Source organism: Lissotriton vulgaris, chromosome 11, assembly GCF_964263255.1.
Source record: "Lissotriton vulgaris chromosome 11, aLisVul1.2, whole genome shotgun sequence".
NCBI classification, from domain to species: domain Eukaryota; kingdom Metazoa; phylum Chordata; class Amphibia; order Caudata; family Salamandridae; genus Lissotriton; species Lissotriton vulgaris.
The window spans coordinates 11,934,254-11,947,645 of record NC_141699.1 but is presented as its reverse complement, the minus strand read 5'-3'; the positions used below and the strand labels follow the sequence as shown (position 1 = coordinate 11,947,645).

The window sequence follows — 13,392 nt, the reverse complement described above, 5'->3', positions numbered from 1 at the left end:
GGAATGGTTCAGAGTACTTGCCAAAGGCTTAGATGGATTCTCTGCGCACTATACAACTACTTCCTTCGTAGCGCAGAAGCAGTCAGTTACCTACATGCCATAGGTAGCCGCTGCAACAAACTGGAGCTAGCTGTCTTAGCACATAGCAGAGTGGAATACGTCTTGAGCACTGGCGTCTGTCCACCCTGTTCTTTCTGGTGATAGCTCCTGTGAATAAGAGATTGCTACCGCCTCACTGGAGAAGAGCAACGTGCTGAGAGAGGATTGGATGAGCTCTTTTGCATCAGAAAGAAGGGCAGAAAATGGTTGCTAATGTGGGTAATGCACAATAACAGGTTCACTATTCTCAGTAGGCTGGCAGGCTATCTCAGATAGCTGTCCAATTGAGATGTGTAGCAGGTCTTGCGTTTTAAATACAGGCTGGGCAGACTCTTGATTTTCCAGTCTAGTCTCTTTTTGTTGTATTGTAATTTAATTGTATTAGTGTATTATATGTTTTCCTGTGTTTGAATTATTGTCATGCACTTAATGTCATTGTATTTGTAAGGTTCTGTTATCTGGCTTTGTTTTTTCACTATGTGCCTCTGCCTGTGTATTGTTAGCACATATGGTAGGAAGGAAAGCAATTTTTAAATGTATATTTATGTGAATATCTTACCTATTTTTGACATTAATAAAATGTGAATTTATAAAATGTTGTGATACTCTATATTCTGCGAGACAACTATTTATATAGTGTGGATGAATCACCCATAATAGTATTACTGTTAACTTGTGTTTTTCCCTGCTCCCTTCCTCCCTATTGAGATTTCAGGGACCCTCTGTTGTTTATTGGCAGACTCCTCTTGATAGCCTTTCTTGGCCAGTATTGAGTGCCATAAACTGGGTATTAATATCATCTGTTATTTGCAGCACTTACAAATGGCAGAAGTGCAGTATAAAAGCAATTTATATTACTAGCTCACATACTTCTGAATCGCTTTTTACACAGTGAAAGCCACACCCCTGTGTCGATGGTAGCGGCCATTCTGTAGCAGAGGCATTCCTCCTTCTCTAGTAGGGGCAGGGACCCTCTGCAGCAGTGACGGCTGCCCGAGAACTGCCCTTCCTTGCCCTGGACAGCAGACCCATGTCACAAAGGACGGAAATCATTCAACAATACAACTCTGAAAATAGACCCCAGTGTTTGCAAAAGAGGCCTTCTTGGAAAGTTGCCAAACACCGCAGGCGTGCATCACATCCCATCTCTGGACCCAGACACTTAATACTCGGTTACGCCCTTGCCTTGAACCGGGAAGTGATATAAGTTATGTTTTGTTTGTGCTATAGTTAGTAGGATAGCTTAGCCGATACATTGTTCTGGTGATGCATACTGCTCAGGAGAAACTCTAGTAGGAATCGAGCAGTTTCCTGAAATGCTAGGCCCTTCTCTTGGCTGTGATTCCTTCTTTGATGTTTGTTTTGATTGAATGACACAGATTCTGAGTTTGATGTTGGAGGCAAGATCAATTTTGGCTCATGACACTCCCCTACATTAAGTTGGCTTGGACAATGAAAAGTACATTCAATCAAGGGTTCTTTCTGACCTATCGTCTTTTGTTATTCATTTAGATGATACTGTGATCGAGACAGCGGAGGAAGCAAAAGAGCCAGCAGAAGCGGATATCAACGAGCTGTGCAAGGACATGTTCACCAAGATGTCTACGTATCTGAGTGGTGAACTGACTGGTAAGTCCAAGACACTATATCCCCCATGCTTACATGTCTGTGGCCTGACTGTGTACAGGAGGCTCCCTGCTCTCTACCTTAACTTTAAGAGATTGCTTGGCCCATTCAGTCAGCTTGCTTCTCTGCCTTCAATTAACAGTGCAAGCCCTGCATGCTCGTCTATATTAATTTTGTTTTACTACTACCAATTTCTCACTTACCGTGTTTCCTGTAAAATCAACTTTCATTAATGGGTAAGCGGGAGCTAACCTTGACGATGAGGTTCGTTATCCACTGAAAAATGTTTTTAAGAACTTTGGAATCCATTACTAAAGATACCAACTTTTTAAAAATACAGACCAATGAACGGAGAGACACTCCGTTTAAGAAAAATGGGAGCCGTCATGTTAGGTGATACCAGGATGTACTCCTGAGTTGCATTACAGGATATGTTAAGCAACAGCCCTCTAAAATCTGCTCATTGTCACTAACTGAACTATTCAAAGTTCTTAGATGTTTTTAATTTTTCTTCCAGCAACCAGCGAAGATTACAAACTGTTGGAAAAAATGAATAAGCTTACCTGCTTAAAATACATGGAGATGAAAGACATAGCGATAAACATTAGCCGAAATTTGAAGGATCTGAATCATAACTGTAAGTAGCTACAAGAGCAGTACATGTGACGGTATTGGACATGGCAATAGGGCTGTGTGTATTTGTAGTGTACTCGATGAGACGTGGGTGCTGCTGTGGAACTTTGATGGACGGTGAAACTGTAGAATTTAGCACTATTTCCTTGAAGATAGTAACAAAAATGCGATCTCACTGATTAGTTATGAAGTTCGGGAAGATTGCATCACAAGACTAACTGGCTGCCACTGCATATGAAAACCGATATCTCTCAGGAGATATTATGTAATAAAGAAGAAAAAAGATTTGTATTTGCGGAACCAGGACAGGATAGAAAGCGCCGCCCTGGGATAAGATATCTAAGTAGGAAACAAAGTTTGTGCTGACGAACTGCGACCCTGAGTGATTTTCATATCTCCTGTGCTAAGACTTCTGAGCCGTAGGAGAACCCTGTTGGATAAGTAGCCATTACTCTGAAAGAGGTGTTTAAATGTGGAGCAACGATATGTCATATTAACGAACTAATAAGAGAAGAACCAGGGTGTAGAGAACAAGTTTTGATATATCTGGCGGGTCCTGATAAAGGTGGCTCCTATTGTTGCCGTTTGCCACCGAAACGCGTTGACCAAGTATATGTAAAATCCTGCAGTTTGTAGTGGCCCCGTGTTGGGCACTAGCCAAGAACCAACAAAACGTGTATACTTGCACAGATAGTTTGGATTGGGAATGTGTATTGTGAATGTGTGGATTGATTGAGTTAGTTCTTTACCTGGTTATGCATAGATCATTATATGAATTTGTGAATTATATATTGTGGTGTTTTGTTGTTAAACTGTGCTGATAAGGAATGAACTGATTAATTTTTTAATGAAAATAATGTGAAAAGAAAAAAGAAAAAAAAATAATTTAAATAAAAAACAAAATGAAAATGAGAGATATGTGAATTTGTGTTTTGGTTATGCCCATGTCTGAATTTAGAGGCTAAAACCCTCAAGGAAATAGAGAGGTCACGAGTGAACTTTTCTTATATTGGTTGTTATTTTTCCCCTCTCCTCCCTGACCCATAAATTATTGTATTAGAGGGGGTCCCATCACTTTCATAATGTATTTGTAGTGTCTGACATGGGGTGAAGGACAGTGTTTTTGTGTAGCGTGAGTGAGTTGTTGCCGTTTAACAGTTCTTTCATATTTTTATTGCTCTACTGCAGAGAAATGGATACAAATAGTAAACAGTAGAAACATCTTGAGATATACAAGCTCATGAAGGATGGATAAGATTTAACAGATGTAAAGTGGGGATGGAATGGGTTTAAAAATAATCTCGTTAAGAAAACAAGTAGTTTTGACAGCTCCAGTCAAAGTTTGGATTTGTGCTTTGGACACTTTATTTCTTGTAGCTTCTGGATATGAACAGTTCTTGCTCAAGGGTCCCCGTTTGTCTGCCCATGGTCCCAAATCGACCAGATAGGAAGACTTATTTAGGTTAATGCCTTAGTAGGACAGGCTGCAAAGTTTGAATTTTACCCTAACTTAGATGGTTGGACATTGTAAATCACTTTGCATCGGGGAGATGGGGGTCATGGCTTGAATGAGTGTGGTCATGAAATGAAAAACAGCCTTGAGCCGAGCGCTTGATGCTTGAGGAATAACTGCTGGCATGACTTATACAAAGTTCAGATGAGAGATAACTAATAAGTGTGCTGATGGTTTGTGGTGCTCAGGTGAGAGTAGGTGTTTAATCCTACTGAGAGAGTGAAGGTTAGTCAATCCCGCCATTGTGTTGATGGCGGGGGCAGCAAGAGAGTGAAGTAAAGCATGAAGCCCAGCTATTTGTATTGACGTGAGAACGACAAGTTAGTTTTTCATCTTGAGCAAACTATTGAAGATTTTTTAGGACCGGGCAGTTAAACAAGAGCAATTCTGTTTTCGGAGAGTTGAGCACCAGGAAGTTGTCTGATATCCAAAATTGGAGTTTCGCAGGGCATGGACTGAGAATGGTAATTTAAATGATAGGTGTGTGTTTTGGGGGTCCTCAACATACTGGGCGATGAGCACTTCCAGACCCTTTAACAAACTATATTGGCGGATGTCTTTCTGCAGTACCGAACTCGAAGTGGGAAGATGAGCTAAGTCTGCCTGGGGCAGGAAGAGGGCCTTTGTGCTGTGTAAGGGAATGAAGTCTTACGCGGCGTAGAGATCGATCAGTGCAGTGCGGGTGGGCAGTGGCTGGTGTGCAGAGGGAGGTGTTTGTGTTGTGAGAATGGGATTATGTCTGGGTGTGAAGGGTACTCTCTGGGTGTGGATGATTCCCGCTGTGATGTGAGGAGTCGTTGTGAGTGGGCTGAGTCTGACCTGATATGCAAGGGATTCTCCACGTGGCAAGAGTCTGAATGTGCTGTTGCAGGGATTCTGCGAAGTCACAGAACTATACTTGGGATTATGGGAATCTTAGTAGGCAGGGACTGAGTCATCCTACCACTTGAGTACCCATGAGCCCGGGACTGACTAGCTATAGTTTCTCACTTGCCCTCCTACTTTTTCATAGAGGAACAATTGATTAGACACCCTAGAACACAACATTTCTCACCGTCTCAGTAATCGTGGTTGCAGGAAACACACTTTTGCTCACACACTTGTACTAGTCCACAGTAAGTTCTGACATAGACACGAGGAAAGTTTAAAATGTTTATTTTAACTATCGTGCTCTAGTATGCAGTATACTTGCCACAACAAGTAGAACAAGCATTTGCAATGCAATAGGTCTCGCATTAGGAAAGTTTAAGCTATTGGTATTGTAAATGACAAATTTTGTATTTGTGTTGGTTTTGAAAATAGCTAAATTAATAGCTTTGTCATTTACAATTCCAATAGTTTTAACTTTCGCAAATGTTACACCTATAGCATTTGTAATGCAATATGCGTGTATTTATGTGACTTAGATGTATTGATATTACAAATAACAATGACTTTTAATTTTTTTAAATAATTAATACTTAAATAAAAGTTATTGTAATTTATAATGGCAATAGCTTAAACTTTTGTAAATAACTTTTGTGAAGATTATGTTCAGTGTATTTCATTGTGACGAAAATCCAAGAACAGAAGTGAAATATTAACATGTTTTTGTGATATTTGTAATAAAGCTTGAAACATTGAGAGAACATATTTGAACCAGTTGTTGAATGATTGCACAGATTGATGCTGGGGTGGCGCTGAGTGATGTTGTGGTGACGAGTGATGCTGTGGCGTTCAGTGAGGCTGTTGTGGCGCATTGTGATGTGCTCCTGAGTGATGCTGTGGTGGTGCTGAGTGATGCTGTGGTGATGCGATAGATAGAGTGAGTGCGATAGTGGGAGGGCGATAGATAGATAGAGGGAGGGTGATAGATAGAGGAAGGGAGGGCGATAGAGGGAGGGAGGGCGATAGATAGAGTGAGGGCGATAGATAGAGTGAGGGCGATAGATAGAGTGAGGGCGATAGATAGAGTGAGGGCGATAGAGTGAGGGCGATAGATAGAGTGAGGGCGATAGATAGAGTGAGGGCGATAGATTGAGTGAGGGCGATAGATTGAGTGAGTGAGGGCGATAGATTGAGTGAGGGCGATAGATTGAGTGAGTGAGGGCGATAGATTGAGTGAGTGAGGGCGATAGATTGAGTGAGTGAGGGCGATAGATAGAGTGAGGGCGATAGATAGAGTGAGGGCGATAGAGTGAGTGAGTGAGGGCGATAGATTGAGTGAGTGAGTGAGGGCGATAGATTGAGTGAGTGAGGGCGATAGATTGAGTGAGTGAGGGCGATAGATTGAGTGAGTGAGGGCGATAGATTGAGTGAGTGAGGGCGATAGGTTGAGTAAGGGCGATAGAGTGAGTGAGGGCGATAGAGTGAGTGAGGGCGATAGAGTGAGTGAGGGCGGTAGAGTGAGTGAGGGCGGTAGAGTGGTAGAGTGAGGGCGGTAGAGTGGAACATAGTGATAAAAAAGTTACTTATTATGTAAAAATAGCAAGCCCGGTGGAAAGATACCAAAACCTTTACAGAATTGAGAATCTGGCCTTAAAGTGATCATGGGATGGTACTTTACATCAGATAAGGTCCATTGAATATACTGACACACTACTAAGTTGTTGGAGCAGCTGCGGGGAGACGGGACGCCATTACATACTTGGTGGGCATGTCCCAGAATTAAATATTTATTGAAGGAGGTTCTCGCAGTCTTCAAGGACTTGGTGTGGGTTTCTATACCAGACAGTCCTAGGTATGTGACCTCCGGAGAGGGAGGGGGGGGGGCGGATTGGGAGAGGTGCTTGCTGGGAAATCGGGTGGTTGGTGGGAAACTGGAAGCTAACATATCAACCATTAGCACGCATGATAATCTCCACAAAAATGGAAACAAACCGCAGCTTCGACCAAGCACATGTGAGCTAGAGATTCTTGGAAAGAATTGCAGTGTATCAGCTGGTAGCCCATGTTGCCAAAGACAGGGACAGATTTTTAAAGACATGACAGCCCATGTTGTCCTTCATAGAGGGAGTTCATTGGGAAGTAATGAGTTTGCCTTAAACAAGAGTCAAATAGGTTATTGCATTTCATCAAATGTATTCATCAACAATCACTTGTCACCGCAAAACTAGATAGTGTGATACATAATTAACAAATGAAATAAAGTTAGTACAATTTGTCAATGTCTATTGAATCACACTTTTGTAATGACCCCATGGCCACAGGATATTTCGGATAACACCATTCTTCAGGGGGGAAAATACGCTGAAAATCAAATCTTCAGTTGGCTCCTGCTGGAACAACAGAAAACGCAGACTAAATGTCTTAAATTACAATCCACGCTCCATTTTATACAAATGAAATTACATCACTTTTCGCAGGCATATTCAACTAGCTAAACACCGAGACGTGTGTGAAAGAAAAAATTTTAAGAACAGAAGCGCCCTGCGCGTGGTGCCATGAGTTCAACACAGCTGTAGCCGTGACGCGTGTAACACAGTCTAAAGTCTTGTAACCATGAATCTTATGAAAGTGTATTAACCCGTGCGGCGATGTGTGGTGCACAAATGCCCCGCATGAAGTACATGAAGAAGAATCATGGTGCTGTTTTGCCCAGGCATGCTGCCCGCGCCACGTGTGTGCATGTGTGTGCGTGTGATTGATTGCAGGAGGCTGACTTGTCTCAATAGCGGGACAGGAGATGTGCACAGCGCATGGCTGTACGTGCACGTACACATGCTGAAATCACCGAGAGCTCTGCGCGCGTGCCCATCCCCTGTCCCACTTCCAGAGCAAGTCGCTAACAATAGAGGCTTCGCTGGACAGCAGCTCGACCTAAAAATGCCCAACACAAATATGGTTAGCATAGCAAGTAGTCCGTAAATCATAAATGGAGCTGTCGTTATATATGACAGTGTAGCCTAACCTCCCTCCCCTTCTACAGAAGCAAAATGAATATATAGGTGTTGGCAGTAGACCCCGAACAGATAAAAGTTTTACATCCCAGAAGCTGGCACGATCTTTTCCCTGGAATGGTCCCTCTCCAAGTGTGTTACCTATCTGTGCATACCTATATGACAAAAAGCGTGTGTTTCCAAACAACAACTGCATTTGCGTGTTTTGTCTAGGTGCTAAGTCCTGACCAGAACAGAATAACAAGGGGCATTGTTGTTCGACCTTGTCTACATGTTCAGACTAATCCCAGAAAAAGAACAGAGTGCAAAACAACAGCGTGTTTTGTGTGACAGTACATTGGAGCATAAAGCAGAATATATCTGTAAGGTAACGTGCAAAGCAGAGGATGGTCTGCAACGTGCTCATGCTAACATACGGAAAACGGCAATGGGCTTGCACGGGACTTATGACCGAGTAGAAAATGGGTGTCTTGGTGGGCAGGGCCTGAACCGGTGTAGAGTCGGGTCTCTGTTCTCCAGATAAGCATTATAGAAGAGGAGCACCTTCTTAAATGAGAATTAGTGCGCAGAAGCCGCCCATCTCTGGTACCTGCCCAGAGTGTCTGCTGTCACCTCTGCAGGGTCCAGTCCTGAGGACTACTTGGCTGAAGACTGTACTGCTAACGAGTCTTCAGTTGGTTTCAAACGAGGCAATCCATCTACAGCTCTTCAGGGGCAGACAGTGAGCAAGAGAGGTCCAGAGTGCCTTCTGTGATTTCAGACTCTACTTTATCTGGGAGACATTCCACAAATACATTAGTGGCACACCTAGCTTTCACTTCAGTACTCATTCTATCAGTTTTGCAGTTCTGCAGGACCATTCGATGCGTCTGTGGTGTCTCCATTCTGTGGCCTAATTCTGCACCTCTTTTCAGTACCTTGTGCTCAATTGAAAACTAGCTTCAGTTTATGAACCTGGATTTTCACTTCATAATCTATAGTGTCATGTTGCTTGTCACTGTGTCACTTGCCCACTACTCTTTATTTTTGTACAACTGGCTGTTGCACATCAAAGTCACAGTTTTGGAATATTGGTCCATAACAAGACACTTTACCGTTACCTGAAAAGATGTCTTTCTGCGTAATTGTTATCCATTTGATGCCCTTCCGTATAGATGAACGTCTGACCAGCTCGACCCAGGCTCAGTCGAAGCCATCGTCAATAGCGCTGCTGCATAAGTATCTGCGGGCCGCCTTGTGGGCACTAAAGACCATGAGACGAGAGAGCAATGCTGGGCTTTCTGAAGCAAAGGGTTTTGTTGGTCCCTGTCTGCTACAATAATGATTCTTCTCTTGGTCCTGAGATAGTCTGTGATTACTGGGAAGTTTCATGGATGGATACTGTTGTTTATTAATGATGTCTCGGACCCTAAGACCCTGTAAATTCCCTTATTACTCCTGATTCTCCAAACATAGCAAGGTTTAGCAGTAAAGGTTTACTAAAAGCAGGTTTGGGCCTTCTGCTCAGTAGGACAGGAATCATACACAATGAACACTGCATAGAGTAGAGCAATATCTTTTAAAATAGCAGATATTTTAATTGCATATAGAGAACGTAGTAAAATGAAAATGAACATGGGCTGAGTCAAGCTTCAAATATATTTATAGCTCTAGGCAATAAGGCAGTATTTTTCAAGTAATGGGGCCAAAGGCTGTGTTAGGCTGTGAGGGGAAGCTTCACAAGATCTTGGCTATCTCCAGATATGCTCTGTTTGGATTAGTTTATTTTGACTGCTGTTCCAGTCAGACTCCTCTGTGCTGTTGCAGCAGAGCTGGTCTCTAGACTGCCAGGTAAATCTAATCCACTAACTCACTGGCCAGTATCCATATATATCACATTTGAACTTGGCGGGAAGCCAGTACCAATCACACAGAGTGCAACAGTAAAACATTATAACTTTTGCTGACAAAACTAGATGGGCTTCATTTCTGGATACCCAGCTTTCTCAAGACGTTAATGTGAGAGCCAGCTGATTAAGGAAATGTGGCATCCCAGAGAGGCCATCTTCAATCTGGGGTATAAGCATTTTCGAGGCTGCCCTCAGCGGAGCACACAGGGGGCGCCACAGAGGGTCCCAGGATTTGCGTGGGGCCTCATCTAAATAAGACAGTCTCAGGGTAGGCCTCTAATGTCTGGGTAGGCTGCAGGCTGAACTCCTAAGTAACAGAATTGATTTTGGTCAGCGTTCTTTCTGCTCGGACAGGGCTCTTGCAGATTTTATATTGTTGCCAGAAACCAGACGTTGGTGAAGCTTCTACCGGGGCGTTAGGAGTTGCATCCCATGGACTTTCAAGGGATTTGGCAGTGGGATGGCTATTCCCGGTACAGGGCATTAACATTTTGTGTGCATGCAACATGCCCTTGCAGAAGACACAATTCATACCGCACTCTTATCCATGAACACCACATTTATGTGGAAGAGATGGTCCCCAGTTTTGGGCACTGAACAAATGTTACCTAGAGATTGTCAATAGTCTTGTTGCAAACATATCTATGTTCTCACTAGAATTAGGGCTGCTGCTGAACGCCTTTCTGTTTGTTGTGGGGGCAGTAGCAGTACTCTAATATGGGTGTAGGTGCACCTTGAGGGCATCCCCAGGTCAGCAGTGCCTGGTGCTACTCTGTGCGTAGCACCTCATTAGTTCTCACAATGTGTGAACACAAGTCACTACATTAAGGGCTTAGTTATGTCTAGATGTATATTTATTTATGTTTGAGCCAGCAGGATTGCCAGTAGTTTGTTGTCAGCTTGCAGACCACCTTTGTGGACCCAAGAGTCTTATGTGCCCTACATCTAGATGGAGCCATCCAGCAGTGGGGGCCGCGGCGAAGAAGGACCCTTTTTAGAGAAAAGGTTTCCTCCCTACAAATAGGCAATATTAGCAGGCTAGCTGTGGGCATTGAGGTGACTCCATAACAAATTAGTTGAAGTGAGAGAGCGGAGAATGGTTGTTGATTGGGTGAATGCTATCAGCTGATTCAGTCGTGCTTTGTGTGATTGCTGAACAGTGACTGACCTGCCAAGGGTGAGACATCTAAGGAACAACTGGGAGCTTTTCCCAATGATTAGAAAACGCTGCTGGAAGACTGTATAAGGTCTGAGTTTTAGATGACACATCAGGTCTCCGAGGGGCTTGAAACCAAAGGCATAATGTGTAAATGTTGAACCCACACACTCCACAAGCTGCTTCCTGGTGGGGTTTACATGTTCTTCACATGAAAGTAAATGGACCTGTGTTTGTGTTGTGTAGCGAAGGCTGATGATACTGCCATGAGCATCACCTTGTGCTGCTGAGTAGGCTTTCAGATGGGTGCTTTTTTGCATGGTGTGGGACAAATTAGTTCCTTTTTTGGTGCTTCAATCCTTAATATTTTCTACCTTCTGGTCAGCCGGTGTTGTTTTCAGTTGTGGGGTTCCACAAAGTTCCTCCTAGTACCAAATATTATTTAGCATTGAAATCGGTTCTTACTACAGCTCATCTGCTCGTTCGAAAACCGAGCGTTCTCCTGTGTGGATGATATCCATGCTGAGGTGCAGCTCAACCAACATGTGCTGGTTCTGCTTCCAGCAGGATGCTCTCGGTGCTCCCCAGCAATGGATGACCCATCATTCTTTGAATCTTAATGCTGATAAGACTGAGTTCTTACTTCAGGGCAGAGAGAAGCATCGCTAGAACAAGAGTCTGTGGCCTTCATTGAAGGGTCTTCCATGACGCTTGTGCCAAAGGTGAAATAACTGGCAGACTTTTGACACGAATCAGTCCGCCTACTACCATACCTCCTTTGTGGTCAGCACCTTCTTTGGACCAATGAAGGCGTTTAGCAAACATTTACCGTTCCTCTCAGACCAATCCCATGCAGCCGTAGTATCCTTGTGCCTTATGTCCAGGCTGAACTATGGTAACTCTCTCTACTTGGGCTTTATGGCAGCCAAAATTGCAAGACTCCAGCTCATTCTGAACTGTGCAGTGAGAGTAATCAGCAAATTGAAGAAATATGATCATGTGTTGGATGCAAGGAGTCTTCATTGGCTGCCAGTGCAGCGAAATATTAGGTTTAAGACCCTCTGCTCGACCCAGCATCTTCTTTATACTGTAAGCCAGTCGGTCTTGCTTTGCAATCTAAAGCCCTGCTGTGCACAACGAACTTTGAGTTCTTCTGAACAATCTTTCCTACAGGTTCCCAGGATAAATAAAGTGTGCAGGGGGAGACTCCAACACAATCCAATGGTCTCCCAATGTCCTTATGATACATTAAAAATAATATCTTTATTAAACTTAGTGTACCATTCTTGCTTAAATGATTGAGGACTGACTGTCTTCTCTGTTCTTTTAAATACCTTTCCTCTGCTCTGACTTTTGGTTGTGTGCAAGGGTCAAGACGCCACCGGCTGGTGTATGTTGTGATTTATAAATAAATCAATATACCCTCCTGGCGCCACATAGCAGAGTGAAAGCATTCTATGGTTTAATTGAGTGGTTTCCCCACCATTGAATTCAATGTTGTTAAACTGTCAGGGTGAGATGAACACTCCTTTTTCAGAGTGTGAAGTTGTGTGCACCATATCACTGCACAAGGATGAGGGGCAGTTTGTCTTGAGTAGAAAGAAGCGGTACAACAGCTACCATGAGTGTGTGAGAGTATGAATATTCACATACCAAAGTGCTGTTAAACACGTTCCATAAACTGCACAGTTTGAACCAAGAGGAAATTTTAAAGAAATATATATGAGAAAGATTCTATTTCACATCTTACAAAAAAAAAAGAGGGTGTGCTATTTCACTCTTTCATGTGTTATTATAGTGCTATCTTGCTGCAGCAAAAATAGTGCTTTTAAAATACATCCTTACTTTTTACTGCTGTGAAACGACGGAGCAGAGCAACATGCGTCTTTTAATGTATTATATAGTACAAATTGGCACAACCAATCAAGTTTATGTAATTTGGCCATGGTGTACAATTGTTCAGTGTACAGAGATCTTTATTTTTGTTTAAAGCTCCCCCTCGCACATTCCTAGCCCAGTTCAAAGTGTGTTTCATTTGCATTGCAAGGTGAAAGCACAAATGAAGAATTTAAGTAAAAAAATGACTACTTTTTTATGTAGCACAACTTTTACCCATAATGGGTGTCAATGTGTCAAAAAGTCTTGAGGTATCATTACATATAAGCGTTTAAGAGTAGGAAGTAACCTTCAATACACGATCCCGAAGTTGCAGCTTTTGTTGAAGTATTGATTGTGAAGTTGTCGCCTACAGTAGTTAATGCACCATTTATTAAGGGAAGGAGGTGCGAGGGGAGCTAGCAATGAAGATACGTGCTACGGCTGTATGCGTTTAGTTTTTTGTAAAATGGAAATAGGCTTTCTTGGAATTTGTAGGGTAGAGAATTTCTTAAGGAAATACCAGCTCCAAGGAAGGATTGTTGTTGCGAAGGGGGAATTGATGCAGTTATTTTTGCTTCAAGAACCCTTTTCTGTGCAGGAAATCTTTGAGGAGGACTGTAAGCAGACTTTGTAGTTTGAGAGGTTTATAGGTTAACCATGCAGGCGAGACCTAGATTCTGAACTCTCGAGGTAGCCAGTGGAGTCTCTCAGCACTAGGGT

General features: G+C 42.9%; 1 protein-coding gene across 1 annotated transcript in view; it reads left to right on the top strand.

The window, feature by feature from the left end:
- BLOC1S2 (biogenesis of lysosomal organelles complex 1 subunit 2) overlaps nt 1-13,392 on the top strand; it is a 48,832-nt gene that overhangs the window by 15,793 nt on the left and 19,647 nt on the right. The window contains exons 2-3 of the mRNA XM_086942661.1: nt 1,612-1,728; nt 2,243-2,362. Coding sequence (XP_086798787.1) covers nt 1,612-1,728; nt 2,243-2,362 — 237 coding nt within the window. The remainder of the gene's footprint in view (nt 1-1,611; nt 1,729-2,242; nt 2,363-13,392) is intronic.